Genomic DNA, 19529 nt, shown 5'->3' with positions numbered 1-19529 from the left:
GTCTGAGAACACGTAACAAAGTTCAAGGCACATAAATACTTGTGTAGGTTTCTGTGCATGTAGGGAGCATGTGCAGCGTTCGCCTGGGCTCCTGTCTGTCTGACGGCGAGCGCCGAGTCTGGCTGTTCCTGTTTCAGTGCCCCGGGTCTCCTGTTCTCTCGCTAACCCTCGGCTCCTTCTCTTTCTGTCACCATTGCGCTCTCCCTCATCCTCACCCTGTCTCTCTCTCTCTCTCTCTCCTCTCTCCTCTGCAATAACAGTGCTGACCTAGTTTCTGCCTGTTCAGGGCTGCCTGTGGAATTTTACAGCGGCCTGCCTTCCTGGCAGCTTGGCTGCTTCAAAATGAAGGCAGAAAAGCATGACTGTGGATTTTTATTCTAGTCGCATCATTATGGGCCTTATATTGTCTGTTTTCTTCCCCCGATCTGCTCACCCAGAAGTATGCACCCTTTTCCAAACAACAATACCAGACTGACGTGTCTTCTGTGTGTGTCTGCAGCTAAAACTGTTTCCACCAGCACAGCGTTTGGATGAGAAAAAGGAGATCATAGCAGACTGGTGTAGATTTAGAAAATACTAGCTATCTCCACCTTGGTAAATCAATGCTTAGAATCATGCCTAGCACAATTAACCAACTGCTAACAAGAAACGTGTTTAAACAAACAGGGAGCTGAGCTATTTTTATGAACGTCAATGTCCCAGATCTAAGTCGGCGTACTATTCTGGGGGAATCTTGATTAAATCTAACCATCTTCCAATTAGGCACAGGGAATGTTGTGTCACAGCCCGAGAAAGATGGATCTCTGGAATGCGTTTCTGAAAGCTTGGCTTTGGCACGCTGAAATCTAAACCAGCGCCGCCGCACATTCATTCCTTCCCCCTACCCCTCTGCCTCTTTTCACTCACCAATCCCGGCTGAGCAGTTGGAGTTCAGTATTCATGGACCATTTTGTTTGCCTTTCAAAAAAAAAGCTTCATCTGGGTCGGGACTGCTTGTGCAGAAGACTCGATTTTGTAGGGTTTTTTTTTTTACGTAGACTTAAAAAGTCTGGTGTAAAAAAAATAAATAAATAAAAAGTATGCAATTTGATTCGATTGTTTTCCAAGTGTGGACAAATATAATTGAAGATATATGTATAATAATGGGTGAGGCTAGCAGGCAGTATGAAAACATTTTTCCAGATTATAAATCCTGCCTCCTCTCTTTTTCACACAGAGGGTGTTTTGAGCCCTCTGTGACCTTTAGCATCTTGGTCACTTTAATTTGTGGCAGGTGGGGGAAAACTGCTTCCAGCAGGTTGACTATTACATTAGCATACAAAACAACTACTGCATTTACAACAGTCTTATGAGATACTAATATTGTAAGCACTGATAAAACACTGATGAAAGTTTAACTTTTTTTTTTTTTTTTAAGAACATTGCGTCTATATTTAGTGTGGATAATACTGCAAAACATTTAGGCAATCAGTATTATGAAATTGACCCTTTTTTTTTTTTTGCCAAATTTGTTTTATGAATTGGGAGATTTTGATGTGAATGTTGTACATTTTGAAATAGAAAATGTGCTTTCTTCGTTATTATGCTTCTTGCTGATGCAAAAGTTGATTTGGTTTATTTATTTTAATACTAGTTTTTCTTTGGGATTTTTTTTTTCAGATTTCGGGGACTGGTCATGGTGTCCAGTGCGAAGGTATGGGACCCCCCCCACGCGGGTCTTACTCAGCAACATCTGAGAGAACAACGTCTGGCTCCGGGCCTCGCTCCCCTCTGCAACTCCTCATACGCCGCTGCTAAGGACACTGCCCTCCACCAAAGTCGGCAGTTGTCACCTTTGTCTTCCCCACCTCCACCGTTGGTGACCCTCGGCACCCGTCACCCAGCTCAACATTCACCTGTCAGTTTGTACAGTGTGAGCAAGACCGAACCACTAATTAAACCTGCCCACAGTCTTGGTGTGGTTTCTCAGTCTGTGGAAGAGGAGGAAGAGGAAGCCGAGCAACTGAACATGAAGGGGAAACGACTCGGATATCGCGTAGAGGCCACACTGGACGACAAGCTGGAGGACATGGGTGAGGGACCTAAAAATGCAAAAATCACCCTAAGCTTCCCGCTTAGCGCCGCACCACTCCCAACCTCGCTGACCTCACCGGACCACTGTCACAGCTCTTCCTCATCCTCACCTTCCCCCCACCGGCGGCGTCTGTCCTCTAAGAGCTCAGACAAGGGGTCGTTGTGGAAGCTGGACGCCACCATGGATGTAAAGCACAGACCCTTTAAGCCCCCAAGACCCGACAGCTCTCCGTCCTCCTCGCCTTCCTCCTCCTCCTCGCCCATGACCTCGTTCATCAGGAAGGACCTGAAATCCCCGCCACCTCTTAAGTGCTCCAAACTCAGTTCAGACTCTCAAATTCACAGGTCACCCCCAAGAGCTTCCAGTGGATCTTTAGGAGGCTGTTTTAGTGGAGACGGGTGGGATGAAAGGCACAGAGTGGCCAACGGAACGGCCTCGCCCTCTCAGACGGCCCAGATCCTCTTCAGTCTTGGCACGTCGGCCTATCAGAGAGGTGTGGATGCAGAGAGGAGAGAGAAACTGACAGGGAGGCCAGTCGGAAAAACAGGGAGTCCCCACAGACCAAGTCTTCATCCGCCAACCATCCACCTCCCTCCACCCTTGCCTCCGCCGCCTCCCCCGCCTTCCGAAGGTCTTACCGCACCCCCCCATCCGTCCTCCTACCCCCCTCCCGACAGCATGAAGCCGGAGTTGATTTGTGGCGTGTGCCATCGGCTGTTCAGCTCAGCCTCCTCCCTCACAGTCCACATGCGGCTGCATCGTGGCAGCCGCGCCCTGAGCTGCCGCTACTGTGGCAAAGTCTTCATCCACAGCAAGAGACTGCAATCCCACGAGGGCTCCTGCAGGGTGCCAGGCCTGCGCCCTTCGTCCCTGACCGTGCAGCCAAAGGAGGAGCCGCTGGAGGACGGTGAGGTGAGAGTGGAAGGGGGAGTGATTGTGGGACAGACGGACATCAGCAAAGGACGGCCCGGGAAGAAAGTGCGGAGCCTCCTGGCGCGTATCCAGGCTGGTGACGCAGCAGCCACGGAGCTGCTGGCAGGTGATGAGAACCATTTTGTGAAGGTGGTGGACGGCAACATCATCTACTTCTGTTCCGTGTGCGAACGTTCCTACATGACCCTGTCCAGCCTGAAGCGTCATTCCAACGTTCACTCATGGAGGCGTAAATACCCCTGCCACTACTGCGACAAGGTCTTCGCCCTGGCTGAGTACCGCACCAAGCACGAGGTGTGGCACACGGGAGAGCGCCGCTACCAGTGCATCTTCTGCTGGGATGCCTTCGCCACCTACTACAACCTCAAGACACACCAGAAGACAATTCACGGGATTAATCCGAGCCTGATCTCCAGTGAAAAGACGGCTAATGGGGGTTATAAACAGAAAGCAAACGCCCTCAAGCTCTACCGCCTTCTCCCCATGCGCTCCCAGAAGAGACCCTACAAGACCTATAGTGACAGCTTACATAATGGCCTTCTACTTCCACCAGCTGATGCCCCCTCCCTCTCCATGTCTGGCCTGGGCTGTGCTTTGGGCCCCGGGGACCTGCAGAGCATCATTGCAGGAGCCCCCCCTCAGAGTCTAAAGCCTGATCCAGATGCTTTCCCTGATGGCTTCCCAATCTCTCTTGCTGCTGAGCACAGAGACCTCTCTGAGCTTGCGCTTGAGCCCCAAATTAGGACAGACGAAAGCGAGGCCCTGGAGTTAGAGCAGGAGAGAGGCAGTTTCAAAATATCCAGTAGCAGTAAACTCAAAACCTTTAAAGCAGGTCGAGGCACAGAAGCAGGGATGCCCTCTGTTATAACATATGGACACACGAAACCCTCTGTTATAGTTCATGGAGCAGCTGTGTCATCCTCAGTCATTGTTCACAGCAATCAAGTTACTTCTGGAAGCGAGAAAAGCCCAGTAACGAGCCCGTCCCCCGAAACAAGTAGCAGTCAGATTTTAATAAAAGGCAGTCCTAAAGCAATCAAAAAGCAAAGGGATAATGCAGATAATCACAGAAAGAGGTCCAGAGACAGTTCAGACACAACAGACGAGGGCTCGAAGGGCAGACATGACACCGAGATAGGCAGAGCATTTCACAAACCCCGCAAGTCCCACAATAAGAGTGCAATCGCAGCCCCAAAGGAGGCGTCAGCATCTGGAGGCTCACAGGCCAAAGAATCAGGGCCACTGTGTCAGATAACTGTGCGCATCGGCGAGGAGGCCATAGTGAAGCGCAGCATCTCAGAGACGGACCTTAAAAGAGACAAGAGCATTTCTCCTCCAAAAATCAAACGCAGTGAAACGTCATCCTTTAAGGAGCCACGGCAAACCCACTCACACCACCACCACCACCACAAACACCGCCCGCTAAGCAGAGCAGGCCTGGAAGAAGTCGGGGACAAGGAAGCAGGAGAAGACGAGGAAGAGATGGAGGAGCAAGAAAGCAGGAACAAAAGGTCCAAGTCCAACGATCAGGTGAGGGAGTACTTCTTTCGTAAGGGGGTGCGGGAGCAGGACAGTGACAATGACATGGAGGATAATTTATGGCGACCTTACTACTCCTACAAGCCTAAGAAAAAGGCCCAGGCACATCTACAGAGAGTGAAGAACTGGCAACGGAAACTCAAGTACAAGCGCTCCATCCGACTCAAGAGGAGGGCAGAGAGGCTGAAGAGGCTTCTGAATAAACAAACGGAGAAATCACAAGATGAGGAGGAGGACAGGACAACTGAGGAGGCTGAGAAACTGTCTGAACCTAACAAGGACGTTAAAGAGGAAAGGAAGAAGGATAATCTCTCTTCCCCTTTAAAGGAGATAAAACAGGATGTAGAGGAACAGGTTAAAGAGCTCTGTCATGAGGTTTCCACTCCCCCTGTGTGCTCTCCAAAGCCCTCTCTGTCTACCTCAGTGGCTCCCACAGGAATAAAGAGGAGGCCTTGGACTAATGGGAATGCAGCAGAGTGTGGCACATGTGGCCGCTGGTTCTCAAGTCCCAGGAAGCGAGACAAACACGAGCTCAGCCATCTGCTGGAGTTTGTATGCCTCTTCTGTCGGGCCACTTTCCCCTCAAGGGAAAAGTTGGAAGACCACCAGAAAACCCAGCATCCTAAACCCACTGAGGCGTCCTCTGTGACCACTAAATGTGGTGAGCAAGCGGCAGGCGTCGGGATCAAATCCATGCCTGAAATCTCAAAGTTCGACGACGACAAAGGGGGACCGCTTGGACTAGGAGGCAGCAATTCCAGTCCAAGTCGTCTAAGCAGAAGAGCCTTATCGAGACACACCTGTCCGCAGTGCCACAAGGTGTGCAAGACATCGTCGGCGCTAACTCGCCACATCCGACGTCACGACTTAAGTAGTTCTCCAGAAAGAGACAAAGAAGATAACAACTCAGAGGCAACACCCCCTGAAAGAGTTGCTGAATCTCTTTGCACAGATCCAGAGATTGATAAAGGACAGACTCCCAGTGCTCTTTCTGTTTCAGTTATCAGCTATTCACCTCCAGAGCTACCAAGCGGCGGTGACTGTTTGGCATCACAGCGGCACGGCGACCATCCAAGTGACATTACAAGCAAACGCCTGAAATCAAACTCAAGTGAAGGACCTGAACTGACACAGCTTGCACTTACCGCCCCAGAGAAAGAGCCCATACCACAAACCGCAGATCCTCCATCGGGAAGTCCCGTTAACCTCATGCCCACCAAGCTTGAGGTCCCACCTGCCACGCCCTCGTCACTGCAGAGTGTGCTCGTCATGAACGGGCCTGACTGTCTCGACTACCGCATGCCAATTAAGAAAAGCCTGGACAGTCAGATCCACAGAAAAGCCAGCCCTTTGCACTTTGTGACTTCCAACAACACCTCTCCGAATGTGCCCATGACATCACAGACCAGAATAACCACTGCTGCTCCCCCTGTTTCCATGACAACAGCTCCCAACTCTGAAGGGGGATTCGCAAGACGGGATGGGGTCATTATCGACAGAGAGCGGCAGAGTGGCACCAGTACAATTTTACACACAGGCTACAAAGAACCGCCTCTGCTCCGAGATCGCAGAGTCCAGTCCCTGTCCCGGAGTCCCTCTCCCGACGAAGCACAAGATCTGACCATGTCCTCTATTTTAGCTCGGGAGAGGGAGATCGAAAGGCAAAGGGAGGCAGAGCTAGTGCTGGAGAGACAGAGGGAACGGAGGAGGAACATGGAGATTGAGAAAGAGAAAATCTGTAGGATTGCTCATTCTCCACAGGAGCAAACCGCTCTCATTGTCCCTAAAGAAGAGCCTTTGAGCCCTGTAGCGTCGCCCCAGCATATGTCTACCCAAACCACTATAAATGGACCCTGTTTGCGCAGGCACACTCCTAAGTCCCCCTGCCGCCCCCCTTCAACTACTGGACTGAAGGCTCAGGCAAGCCGGCAGGTTCAGTCAAGTTCACAAGGACTCGACAGGCTGACGCTGCCCACCGGAGCAGCTGGTGCCGCTGAACGCCCCTCTGCACACGCTCTGCTTCTTCCCAGAGCCTCCCAGCCGCCTGAGCCGGACCATCAGGACACTTTCTCTTCCAGAGATTCACAGCAGGGGGACACGACCCCAGCTGACTACCCGACCCAGGATTATCCCCTTCCACTCATTGTGCCAGACAGCTACAGATCTGTTAAGAAGCAGGAGGAGAACCTGCTCATGTCCACTTATCCTCCTGGAGCACTGCCCTTTGGCCCGCTGGGGAAGGTCATCGTACCCGACGGGGGCGACCTCGGCAAGCTGCCGTTCTACCCGGACCCTTACCAGCTGCTCTACGGGCCGCAGCTATTAGCCTACCCCTACAACTTGGCTGCGCTTCCCGTGGCTCTGAACATGATGGCGCCAGGAGGGGACAAGGTGGAGCCTCTGCCGTTCCTCCCCACCATCTTCAACTACGCAGCCACTGCTGGACCTTACATGGGCGCAGCACCTCACCCGCTCGTGGCAAACCCCGGCCTCTACAGCAGCGGCGGCAGTGGCAAAAAGCAGCGAGATGGCAGCGGCAGCAAACAGTAGGACACAGCTGCACTGTAAGGAGCGTAACTCAAACAGGACAACCTTGTCTGCTCTGGCCGGGAGGGGAAGGGGCACCGTGCTGACTGGCTCACTTTATTCTGCAGAGATCAGAGCTAGGCATTACAGAAGTCTGTGCGAAGGGGCGGGGACGGAGTAAAGAAACAGGGTGGAGAGGCCGACGTTGAAGTGACGTGTCGCCTCTCCACCTTTTTGGTTTTTTTTGTGTTTTTTTTTACTCCTGCTCCTCTCCCTCTCCTGTTCTCTTGTAGTGTGTTGTTGTTCTGGAGCTTGATTCATTTTCCTCTCTGACTCGTTATTATATCTATAATATAAAAATACAAACTGCTAACAGGGTGTTTGTTGCTTGGAGAATTAGTCCAGTCTACTTCCCTTTACAGTTGCCACACGACGAGGATCTTCAGGGAAGGCGTTGTATGGGTCCGGATAGGGCGTGAAGCGACACAGTCGGAGCGTATTTTTGTACGGGGGCGTGGGAACGCAGGGTTCTCCTGCTGTCATACTGTCCGTGAAAGCTGTATTCAAGCACGTACATGCATATATACGTAGGGCAGTTTGTGCATGCGGTGTTTGGCTGAAGCAGGTATGACTGTGCGTGTATTTCCGAGTACTTGTGGATGAGTGAATCTAGACCATTCCATGTGAGATTCTTGCAGCATTCCCACTCTTGTTGGAATAGCTACTGTAGGTCAGTGTGTAGAAGTGCTTCTAGAGGCGACTCCTCATATCCAGATCGTTAGGAAGTCCAGATTATGGCTGGATGGGAGTGGATGATAGCGTCAGATCGTCTGAGCTTCCTGAAGAGATAGTTTGGGATTTTTTTTTTTTTTTTTTTCAAACGGGGCTCTGTTAAAATCTTATGAGCACTTAATATCTTATCGACATTGGATATCTCTCGAGGTGTCTGCATCTTGTTAAAATGAAGATTATCTGAACCCAGAAGCTGAAGATAACACAGTAATTTGTAGAGGGGCCAAGGCGCAGGAGATTTTTCTGTCTTATAAGAACTTCGGTTTAAATAATGACTGCATTATGCAAAATCTTTTTTTAAAATTATTATTATTAATCTTTATCTCTGTGACTCTCTAAACCTTTTCAGGAATCTCATTTTTCCAGGTCTCACTACTTGATTATTACTCTGAATTATCAAGTAGCGATTATTGATCTGTTGATCTAGTTTCATATCGCTCTGTTTGCTATTTTTACATATCAGAAAAGTTTTTGTCAAAATGTTCCCTTTTTTATTGAGTTAATTTCTAAATGAAAGCAAATTGTACTCTGCTTAAATCATATAAAACAAAAGTAGACACTATTAAATGCAATGTTATTTACTAACAATAAGAACTAAAACAAAATGCGTTAACTTTTATTAGGCCCTTCATTAACGGGGAGTTGAGGTAAATTTAGTTTGGCTAAGCGCTTCATGAGCTTCAGTGACGTTTTAAAAGTAATTTTTATGCTTTCGACAATCATCTGCTTTTTATCTAAAAAAAAAAAAAAAACACTATACAGCTTTCATGAAGTGTAACATTTCAGTGCGTCTTATTGATTCTGGGTTGTTGTTTTTTTTAGCTCTCTGTATCACTTTTACCGGAGCAGAAAAAGTGTCTTAAAACTATCATCCTTCTCTGTTTTTTTTTTTACTTTTGTCCTTTTCGCTCAGTTCATTCCCAATATTTACACACCAACAAAAACCAGACGTAGCGATTACCAGTACCAGTCATGCGCACGAATTAAGCTGTTTTTACATGACGGACCTGAAAGCGAGCGAAGAGAGTGATCCATTCAAGGGTGAACAAATCACTCTCTTTAAGGGGAAAACATTGTACATTTCATGCTTTTGTCACATCTTGCATTGTTTTGCTATTCATAGCTTCTGGTAGGATACGTGCAAAATGGAGATTGTGCGACGTCGGTGCTACAAAATAGAAAAGTAGGGCAGCGTAGACATCTGTAATTTGGCATTTTCCGAAATTGCAAACAATTTACTCTTGACTGGAAACGCTTTAGTTCTTGGAACATGTTTCACACAGGAAGAGAATCGGTGACGAACTTTCTTCTACCTACACTTCCTGTGTAGGTAGGAGAAAGTCTTCTCTGTTGCCCATCGCCAAATGCAGATGTGACGATCATTTAGAGATTAATAGTCCTCACAAAAACCGCGATCGCGTTTCTGAGACTGTAGATCTAGACATCAGCGTCGGCCTTTGGGACAAACTAATCTGGATTAATACTAGATGACGACAGTGAGAGAGTTATCTGCTCCATAAGGTAAAAAAAAAAAAAAGTGCTCATATCGTTTTAGGAGAACCTCGTTAAAAAAATCCTGATCAGTCCTTTTAGGTGTCAACAAACCTGATGACTATGTGACAAGTTGGCACTGTAGGATCTGTATAGCATTTACAATAGTTTATATTTTATGTGCACAAAATAGACAAGTAGTGGTCACTTAAAAGGAGACATATGTAGCTGCTTTGGAAATGTAGCTGGCCACTGGGTAAAAAAAAAGAAAAAAAAAAAAGAAAGGCTGGTAGACCATTGCACTTCCATTTTTCATCTCATTTCTTTGAAATAGGTATTAAAAAGGAAAAGAATAAAGACCAGTCCGCTTTTGTATTGTGTAGGGTTTTTTTTTTGTTTTTTGTTTTCCTCTTGCTTGAGAGAGGAAAAGGCCCAATCTTCGCAACCAGGAAGGATTTAGGGTATTGTCTTATTTCTTTATAGGAAGACGATTATATATGGGAACAAAACTGTTGGGCTCTGAATCAGAAGGATCCAACGAGAAATGATGCTGGGGAATAAAAAAATAAATTAAAAAAACCCCACAAACCCTTAATACCGAGGGGTAGATTGGGAAAAGGTCTGATCTGTGTCCTGTGTCATTTACTAAGAGGTAGGAAAAGGCTGAGCTTAGCAGCCAAAGGGATGGGCCAAAACTCTCCCAACGCCCTGCTGGGGCCTTTTTGTTACGTGTAAAGTTCTCAGTGTGTTGGTTTTTGTTAAACTATGTTGTTTTTGTTGTTTAGCCCTCTTATCAGATGGAAGTGGCTTCAGTGAACGGAGGGGGAGTGATGGGGGGAGGAGAAGGGGAGTAAACTTAAAAACATGAATGTAAATTTAGTCACGAGGTTAATGAAGTACAGCTGCATTAATGGTAGAGTTGGTTTCAGTTCCTTTTTTTTTTTCTCCTTTGTTTTGACACAAGTAACCTGTTGAAGAACCGTATAACGTCTGGTATGCATATATACAGTAGTCCTAGGAACATGTCAGTAAACTTGGGTTCGTTATCCACAAAGCATGAGCAACACTCGCTTCCTAACTGTTTATATCCTCAGCAAATTGGCTTTGTGTGCACAGGTTTTCTTTACGTTTTTTTTTTTTTTTGTTTTTTTTTTTACTCCTTGTTTTCTGGATTTCTGTTGATCTTCCATATCGCTGTCAAACTTTAGGCTGCAGAAGAAAAATGGCCCCTTTTCTTTAAAAGTTTTTGTATTTTTTTCCATAGCCCCACCTCTGTCTTTGCGCACATTCTAGCTCGCTGCACCTCTAAACAAACTACACGTACTTCGGTGTGTGTGTGTGTGTGTGTGCGTGTGCGTGTGTGTGTGCACGTATGCCTCTGTTGGTTCTGACTAAAGGTGTTAAATAACACAATGTGGCCGACTGCAGGGGAGCGCCACAGATCCCCTCCGGTGTGGTTACAAGCCTTTTTTTGTTTTGTTTATGAGTTTGCGAGAGTGTGTGACTGTGCAAATACGAAAAACCAAAATAAATCTGCCTGAGCAGCGTATCCCTTGGCAGTTTATCGGCCACCTGTTTCTGTTTTTTTATTATTATTATTATTATTATTATTATTATTATTATTATTATTATTATTATTATTATTATTATTATTATCTTTTCTTTTGAACTCTTCTGTGAGTTAAGTTTCATTGTAAAAAAAAAAAAAAGAAAGAAAAAGGAAACAATGAACTAAATTAATAATAAAAAGCCTTGTTGTCTCCAGTACACTGTCTCAAGCCATTCCTGTAGATGGACACGTTTGTGTTTTTTGGCCCATTTCTTATGCCATAGTTTGCCATCATGGTTATCAAACAGACCAAAAGCATGCAAAATTGACGTATTGTGGTGACTGGACTGGAATCTGGTGGTAATATACAACTATTTACTGTATGTTTTAGTTCAAATGAATGTGCCTCCGCTTTGATATTTAAATAACTATAGTAAGACGTGGATCTGCCAGATTTCAACTGCTAAGGTGCCTTGTTATGGCATAAGAAATTCAAACGGTAAACGAGAGTTTTCTTCATACGGTTTGGAGATAGAGTTCATGGCTTTTACCGCTATGAAGCTGTTCATAGATGTAGGAGTGTGGCTAAACTGTTTCAATATCGTGTACATGTCTAGGGTAATACTGTGCCATATAGAGCCCACAGAATATGTTAATGTTATTTTTAAAAGATGTTTTAATGTTGCCTGACGACTTTGTCTTTAGATTTGATACAAAGGCTTGTAGCCACAGCTCTCCCAAAGTCTGTAGTCTCCTTTTTCTGACATTCTTCTTGTCCTTCCTCCCTCCTCCCCTTGTTTTCTGTCTCCTTTTCCTTTCTCTTTGCTGCAATCAAACAAAATAAAGTATTAACCTGATGACCCAATAAAAAGAGCTCGTCTGGACTTGTTTTTTGTTTTTTTTTAACGGCTCACGCAAGATTTTCTGCCATTAAATGCTAGTTTACAACTTTGTCGTTTGACCTCGGCGTTTTCTAATGATTAATTTGGATATTATTTATTAAGGGGTGATCACTGCAAGTATTAGCAGTCCTGGTAAGATGTGTAAAAAAAAACAACTGGGAAATAAATAAAATTTTTTATTGTAATCTATAAAAACATTTTTTAAAAAAGTCCAAATATTATTTTTAGGTACACCTATTCACCTCTATATTAAGATTTTTTTTTTCTTTTTCATGGAACCTCTTAACATTTTGTTGCATTTCTTTCTAGTTTCTTTTTCTAAGTTAGCCAGAGTATTTAGGAACTTTCTGTTTCCCAGGAGTTTAAATAAAACATGTCACAGAAGTCTGTTTTTCTTAGCCGCTCTTCAAAATGGGAAAGATGGAAGAACATGCCAGTAGTTTTTATTGATTAGAAATGTTTTGTACATCTATTTGGGTCTCTTTTGCTTCTAGGCTAAATGTTAATAAGTTCATGTATTTTTGGTGTCTGGAAAATAAGTCGTTTCAAAAACCTTTGGCCCCGCCCCTTTCCTACCAACCCAAGAAAAGCTCCGCCCACTTCAATATCAGAAGCATTCATTATGATAGAGAAACCTTCAAATCTGATTAACAGCAGCAAATCTTTCGATTTAAGATTTCGATCAAAGAAATTTGTATTCATTTTGAGAGACTGCGCTTTCATTTCACCCGTTTGATCGTTCTGAGGTGCTAACATGTTCACTGACACCTTTATTTACATTTTAGAGATAATGTAAGGATTTTGAATCAAATCCTGATGTTTGCAGGTAGTTTATGGTGTTTTGATATTTGCACAAATTGTTTTGAGAAATGCTCTCACTGCTTTGCAAACACGGAGGACGATTTGGGAAATTCACCAAAGCGACGGTAGAACTGTAAAGGAATTGTAAAGTATAAACACTGAGTTTGTTGTACTCAATGACCTCTCTAAATATGGTAATGTTTAACTTAGCATGACTTTCAAATGGCTGTGCAGTGCTTTCATGGGAATTTTTAGGTGAACTCACCAATATCTGATTTTTTTTTGTGTTGGAAAACTGAGTGAACTTTCACAATGAAAACATGACAAAGCCATCCGGCAGCCTCATTCGTAGGCATGGCGACAGGGCTTTTTTATTTTGATGATGAAGACGCTTTCATTGACATAAGCACTTGCTTTAAAGGAATCAGTTATCAGTTTTGAGCAAGCAGCTTGCTTTTGCAGGTTATCGCCCAGCTTTTACAGTTTACAGCGGCTGCTTTGAGAAATGCTGTCAATGCAGATGCTGGTGGTGATGCACCGAAATGACAGAGGAAAACGAATATGTTCGATTTCTGGTGCATTTCAGGTCTTATTTTTATAAAAGCTGCACAGCGGCGTGACAATCAATAAAGGTATTGTTTACACCAACGCCGTCACCTTCCGTCACTTTTATCGACGTCGGATCGGTCAAATGGTGTTACGCTATTAAAAACAACCAAGAGGAGGAAGAATTTTGTGTTCAGCTTTGATTTGACATTTTCAGATCAGCTCCTAATCCTCAGCAGCTGAGTAGCAGATTGAGGCTGTTTGTATGTCAGTTGCTCTTTTCCCAGTACTTTCCAGTTATCACAGGCTTCCTGGAAGGAGATGGTATCGAGGGGAATCCAGCAAGCAGAAAGGAGACAGCAGAGCGTTGTGGCTTCAAGTCTTGCATGCACACAGACGAATCAGAAGCCAGAGGTGGGTGCATCAGGTTCCTGCGGCATGGGTAAACACACACCAGTGGTCGCACTGAGGTCGCTGACCCCGGCTGGTAGTTGGAGGCTCGTTTCAGTTCCTTTAATCTCCCTGATTTCAACATTTTGTTGTTTTTTTCATATATAATACACATCTAAATGTGGGTTTTGCTCCGTTTTATCAGCAATACCAACATAACATAACTTTTATTTGAACAGTTTTGATTTTCTTTTTTTTTATATACTGTGAGCTGCATTACTCCCACCTACCAACCTTTAAACTACCACACTAGTCACGGCCGAAGCTCTTCCTCCAGAGGATCGATCGCCTGCACTGACCGCTCTCCGTTTGCCCTCTGGACCCCGTGACAGTGTGCCAACACTCACCTACGCTCCACTCACACACGCACACACACTGTGGCAATCTCCCTGCTATTTATCCCACGAGAAAGCTCAGAGTGCCAAGACCACCCTGGGGCTTTAGAGAGTGCGTTCTGGGAGGACTGGGAGGCAGAAGGATGGCCGTGTTTTGGAAAGCAGTGGCAGCTGGATTGCTCTTAGCTGTCTGCCTCATGGGATGGACAGTTGATGGGCAGGGGAACGGTAAAGTATGTAATGCTGTCGTTTGAGGATTATGTGTGTCCAAGGCTTGGTGTGAGAATGATGTCTTTAAATCTGTTTGCAAGTGTGTGCTAGTTTTACTCTCCGCTGAGTTACGTAAAAGCTTGTAGATTTAAATTGAAAGTTAAAATTAAAGTTTGATGGTCAAAGCATAAATTATGATATATAAAAAAAAACCTGGTGCAGATGGGCCTGAAATACTTTAATTTACTCATCGTGGGCCAGCTAAAGTGAGTGAGACATTTGTTTAGACTTAGGACTTTGGTCAACAGTGCACTCAAAAAAGGCAACTTGTTCAATTTACATCAAAAAAATGAGAGGGGAAAAAAATTATCAAGATATTTTGTGACATTCTTTTTGGTGGTAGATTTTTGACTAGCTTATGTGTGCATGTTTGCACTTGATTTTAAAACCCCTTAACAGTCATGAGGTCAGGGGTGACCTCATGGACCCATTGACTTGTCTTCAAGTCAATGGGTCATGGACCCATTGACTTGAAGACAAGTCAATGGGTCCATGAGGTCCATTAAGGGACTTCGCTTTTTTCTTGTTTTTTGTTACTAAACCTAGGCCAAATAATATTAGCTGAAATACAGAGAGATGGGTAAATGCAGACAGATAAAAAGACTATTCAATTTGAAAGTAGCATAATAATAGTCATCAGTTTGGAAAAGTAGCTATTATGTCTTCCAAACACAATTCCCTTTTTCCAAAAGAGGCTAACACATTTTTATTCTTAACAATATTTTTACTTACCAACACCAAGAATAAATCATTTAGTAAATCCAATCTCCAAATATTTTTATGCAAATATTTCTATTTGAAGTAATTCATCAAATTATTATTTTGGTTGCTGTCGTCTTCGTTGTCTTTCCTTTTGTTGAGTTCCACTATTTCAGCTTCACCTGTGTGTATAAATGGCATCAACATTGATTCAGTACCGTATTACGGGGCATTATTACCAATTTGCCCTTACGTCTTTTGTTACGGCATAATTATGTTTTGGGTTTGATCGACAGGCTTTTAACCTCTAATCGATCAACATATCTGATTGGAAAGCACAATGAACATTCACGGTGCAGAAACAGAGCGAATGCATTAGTGTTAATTGAGCCGAGAGCCTTATCGTCACGATTGCCTGTGCCCTCCAGAAAAAGGTATCTGGGGATTCAATCATCTACCTCGGCCAGGAGAGAAACCCCTGGAGGCCGCTGATCCGCACCACAGCCAACCTCACCGAGATCCGCAGGTGAGCAGGACTTTGTCACGGCATTACGAGGAGATTTTAAAACGCTTCCCTCTTAAACGCAACTATGACGTTTGAATTAGGCAGCCATGTTTCTCCTTTGTCCGCATCGCGCAGCATCAAGTCCACCTTTCAGTTCCGGACCTTCGACCCCGAGGGAGTGATTTTCTACGGAGACACCAAAAATGGAGAGGACTGGTTTGTTTTGTCCCTGAAAGAAGGGTTCCCCCTCATGCAGATCAGCAAAGAAGACGTGCAAGTCAGCGTGACAGGGGGTCCGAAGCTCAACGACGGGAAGTGGCACACGGTGAGTTTCCGGTAAGATATTCGTTTTTGGGATCAGTTCATGACTTTCTATTCCTTCGAAGTTGGATGTGAGCAACCGGGGAAAGTTTGTCATTCTGGAGGTGGACGGCCTGCCTGGACTGGTGGTGGGAATGCACTCCAGACAGACAAAGGAGGTCATTTCCGGGCAACTTCGACTGGCCCTTGGTGGGATCCTGACCAGCAAGGACAAGTTGATCGTTGAGGTAGTTTATATTTACTGCCCTGGAACTGTCAAGAAAACTTATTTCACCTGGTTATGGGTTTTTTTTATTATTTATTTATTTATTTTATTTTTTTTTACTGGATTTACTAGTTGGACTTATTTAAGATTTAAGCCTAAACAGTAGGGTCCTCACAAACAGTCATAAAAAGATTCCTGCACATATCTTAATATTTTTTTGACTGCTATTAAACAGTGCTCTCCAAATGTTTTGGAGTTTGAAGATGAGTCTCTATCTTTTCTTACAAATACATTCTGCAAAACTGTAGCCTGAATTTGTATTCAACCCCCTTTGGGTCAATATTTTGTTGAGTTGGCTTTTGTTACAATTACATCCACCTGTCCTTTGGGTCATGTTTCTTCCAACTTTAAACATGTAGAGACTGAAGTTTTTGTTAATTCCCTTTTGCAAGATACCTGTCAGAACTGTCAGCATCAGTTCTGAAGTAATGTAACAGATTTTCAATTTAATGTAAGTCTGGACTTTGGCTATTCCAACACATTAGTAAGAGTTGTGGAAACCATCAAAATGACTCTACAGGTACAATGCAATATTGCAGAAATGGTCAATATTTTCCACACTCATCTGAGGAATTAAAACTCATATAATACGTAGATTCATTACACTCAGAGTGAAAAATGTCAAGCTTTTATTTCCTGTAATTTTGATGATATTACTTGCTTAAAAATACTTCAAACAAAACAACATTTTGTGTATAGAAATTTGGTTTATAACATAAGATCAATATAAAAACGATATTTTGCACAGAAGCATCTCCTCCGTCCTGGTAGATTTGCATTTGTGTCAGACTATTTCACTTGTTGGATCATAGATTAAACAGTGAGCTGTTCGAGCCTTGGGATGTTTTTTTGTTGTTTTTTTTAAACCAAAGTGTATTTAAGGTTCCCCAGAACTTTCTCTCTGACCTGTCCGCTCTTTGATCTCCATGATTTTGCTCTGTTTGCTCAGCAATGTTCTGTGAAAAACCTCTGAGGTTTTCACAGAACATTCAGGATTTATGCCAAGATTAAATTACACGCCGATGGAGAGTCTACTTACTACTAGATGACTTCTGAAGTGTTTTGCATTTCATTTTCTTTAAGGGCTGTAGAATAAAGGGGATGAAATATAAACGCAGACTTTTCAGAGTAAGCTAAAAATGAAAACCATGTTTTTTGTTTGTTTTTGTTGGGGTTTTTTTTACCCCTGAAGTTTTTACTGAAGTTTGTCGTACCGTGACAAAGGCGCCGCGTTCCTCTGAAGGCCCTGTTGACTGTTTATTTACAGTTTGAGCCACAGATGGACGGCTGCGTGCGCGAAGGCCACTGGTTAAACCTCAGCATGCCCTGGGAGGCGGACGCCGACGAGCTCTGGCTCTGCCACCAGAACATCCAACCTGGCAGCTTTTTCGCTGGCGAAGGATTCGCCGTTTTCAACACCTCAGGTGGTGACGCCGCACTGAATTATATAAGATGCAGATGAGCTCAAGCACCCACTCGTGTGCTGACATGCTCAGCTTAGTCTGGGGTATTTGCGCTCAACACCAGATGTTAGGTGGAAATATGTGCTGACAACTCCGAGAGCGTTTCAGTGATGATTGTGTTTGAAGTGTGATTTATCCCCCCCCCCCGCTTGTTTGTAGTTTTCCAAACGATGAAAGATCTTGGCTTCAGAGTTGAATTTTGGGGGGACTTCACTAAGATGGAGGGCACCATTCTGAGCATGATGTCCTCACAAGGAGAGCTGCTGGCAGTCGTGGAAGCCAATAATAGCACGAATGTGCGTGAATATGTTTCTCAGTGATTTCTGAATATATCTGTATTGTAAAAAAGGAAGAAAAAAAATGGATTTCTGTGTCTCTGTTTCTGGGTTGCAGGAGATTCATCTCACTATCAGGAAGCAAAAACACATTCTGACAAACGCTATGAAGCAGCTGAGGATTACTTTTTTTGAGAAAGCGGTGCAAGTGGTTACATTTTTAGATGAAGCGAATACAGAGGTAGTTTCTTATGATCCGCTGAGTGCCCCCGAATATCTGACGGAGCTGAGAGAGGGGCGTCTCGCCATTGGAGGTCTTCTAGGTGTGTGCTTTTCTTTCTTTGCATCCTGTTTCACTCTTCATAAAGAGAGAACGGAGTAAGACAAACTGCGAGTTGGTGATGTTGAAGCCAGGAAAGGAGGGGAGAAAAAAAACAATTAACAGAAGTCAACTGTAATGCGTTCTTTCCATTTTTCACTCCTCAGGTGGCGTTAAAGATATGGTTGGCTCCAATTTCCTGAGAGGCTGCCTGGAGAAGATCAAAATCCAACTGAAGGATTTAGATCTGGATTCAGCTGTCAAAGACATGTCAGCTTCTTCACACAGCTGCCCGGTGTAGGAAGCTTGCAAGGGGCTGGAGGAGGACAGGATGCTGGCTGTTAAGGACTTCATGTGTCTGTAGTTCATAAAAATAAGATGACTGATAATTATTTCCAGAATAGTGTGATTAATTAAACAAAAACAATATGTCTAAGTATAAATCAAAATAACAGACAAAAAGTCTGTATGTAAAATATATATTTTTTAGCAACCTAAGATACAAACTTAACTCAGAGAAACAATATGCGGCTGCAAAATTGACTAAAATTGAACAACCCAAAAAAAAAGAGCAAATAAAAAAACCAAAACACTTAAATATAAAGTACATCATAGCTTGATGTGAGCAATAATGCAAACATTTAAGAGATCGTCAGTAAAATCGATCTAATGGGGCATGATTTGGAAAAATACATAAAAGAACAAAAAATGTTCAAGGGTATCAAAAAGTGGTTCCTAGATAAATTTACTTGCAGAAAATACTTTGCAGATGCGAGACAAATTCACAAATTATCTGTGCATGACTTGTGGCTGTTTTGTGTCTCATCCGGTCTCAGGAGCCGGTTGTTTTATAACCCCTCTACGACATTTTTCAGTATTTTTCCACTACACAACATTCACAGCGCTGAGGTTTTATCATGCGTAACTCAGTTCTCTCACCAATTAACCTTAATATGTATCTATATAACTATCATTTAAATCTTTAATAAATAAATTTTAAAAAATGGATGTGTGTGTTTTCTTTCTCTTTTTAGAAAAAAATCTGTGATTGATTGCACCTCAGACATGAGACTTTTTCTGATCATGGTACAAATCACCTGGATGTGTGGTTGTGAATAAAACATGATTCTCCTTTAAAGGATCACTAGTGAATCATAATTATGCTGGTGGATTTAAGGCTTAACGACGGAAAAATGATGCAGAGGTGTTTTTGGTTTCAGAATAAGAGCCACGGATGAATGATTAGGCGATTATGTTGCGCCCTCTAGCGGTCCAATGAAGGCTACGTCATGCAAGTGACATCTACGTCACTGACTGTAAAGCAACATAAAGATTTAAAAAAAAAATGTCCTGAGATAATATAAGAAATGTGTAGTAAATAAAAGCAAACACCATGTTCGTCTCAAAGTTTGATGTTTTTGTTCTATATGTTTTAACATTTGCCTGCCGCTATGAGGCCTGAAAAAGCACTTTA

The 19529-nt window shown here is 43.8% G+C and overlaps 2 protein-coding genes across 2 annotated transcripts in view; both read left to right on the top strand.

The window, feature by feature from the left end:
- The window catches only part of zbtb4 (zinc finger and BTB domain containing 4), a 29149-nt gene extending 18506 nt beyond the window's left edge, over positions 1 to 10643 (top strand). Inside the window, exon 2 of the mRNA XM_017310515.1 lies at positions 1660 to 10643. Coding sequence (XP_017166004.1) covers positions 1676 to 7096 — 5421 coding nt within the window. The 5' untranslated portion in view covers positions 1660 to 1675 and the 3' untranslated portion in view covers positions 7097 to 10643. The remainder of the gene's footprint in view (positions 1 to 1659) is intronic.
- Positions 10644 to 12108: 1465 nt separating this feature from the next.
- On the top strand, positions 12109 to 18639 carry shbg (sex hormone-binding globulin). The gene is made up of 8 exons (XM_008435422.2): positions 12109 to 14171; positions 15336 to 15433; positions 15548 to 15737; positions 15799 to 15960; positions 17266 to 17422; positions 17621 to 17757; positions 17855 to 18059; positions 18223 to 18639. Exons 1-8 carry the CDS (start codon positions 14082 to 14084, stop codon positions 18354 to 18356), a joined length of 1173 nt encoding a protein of 390 aa, XP_008433644.1. The 5' UTR covers positions 12109 to 14081; the 3' UTR covers positions 18357 to 18639.
- Positions 18640 to 19529: the final 890 nt, after the last annotated feature.

The sequence above is a fragment of the Poecilia reticulata genome, linkage group LG18 (assembly GCF_000633615.1).
Source record: "Poecilia reticulata strain Guanapo linkage group LG18, Guppy_female_1.0+MT, whole genome shotgun sequence".
Taxonomy (NCBI): Eukaryota; Metazoa; Chordata; class Actinopteri; order Cyprinodontiformes; family Poeciliidae; genus Poecilia; species Poecilia reticulata.
This window is presented reverse-complemented; position numbering and strand designations above follow the sequence as displayed.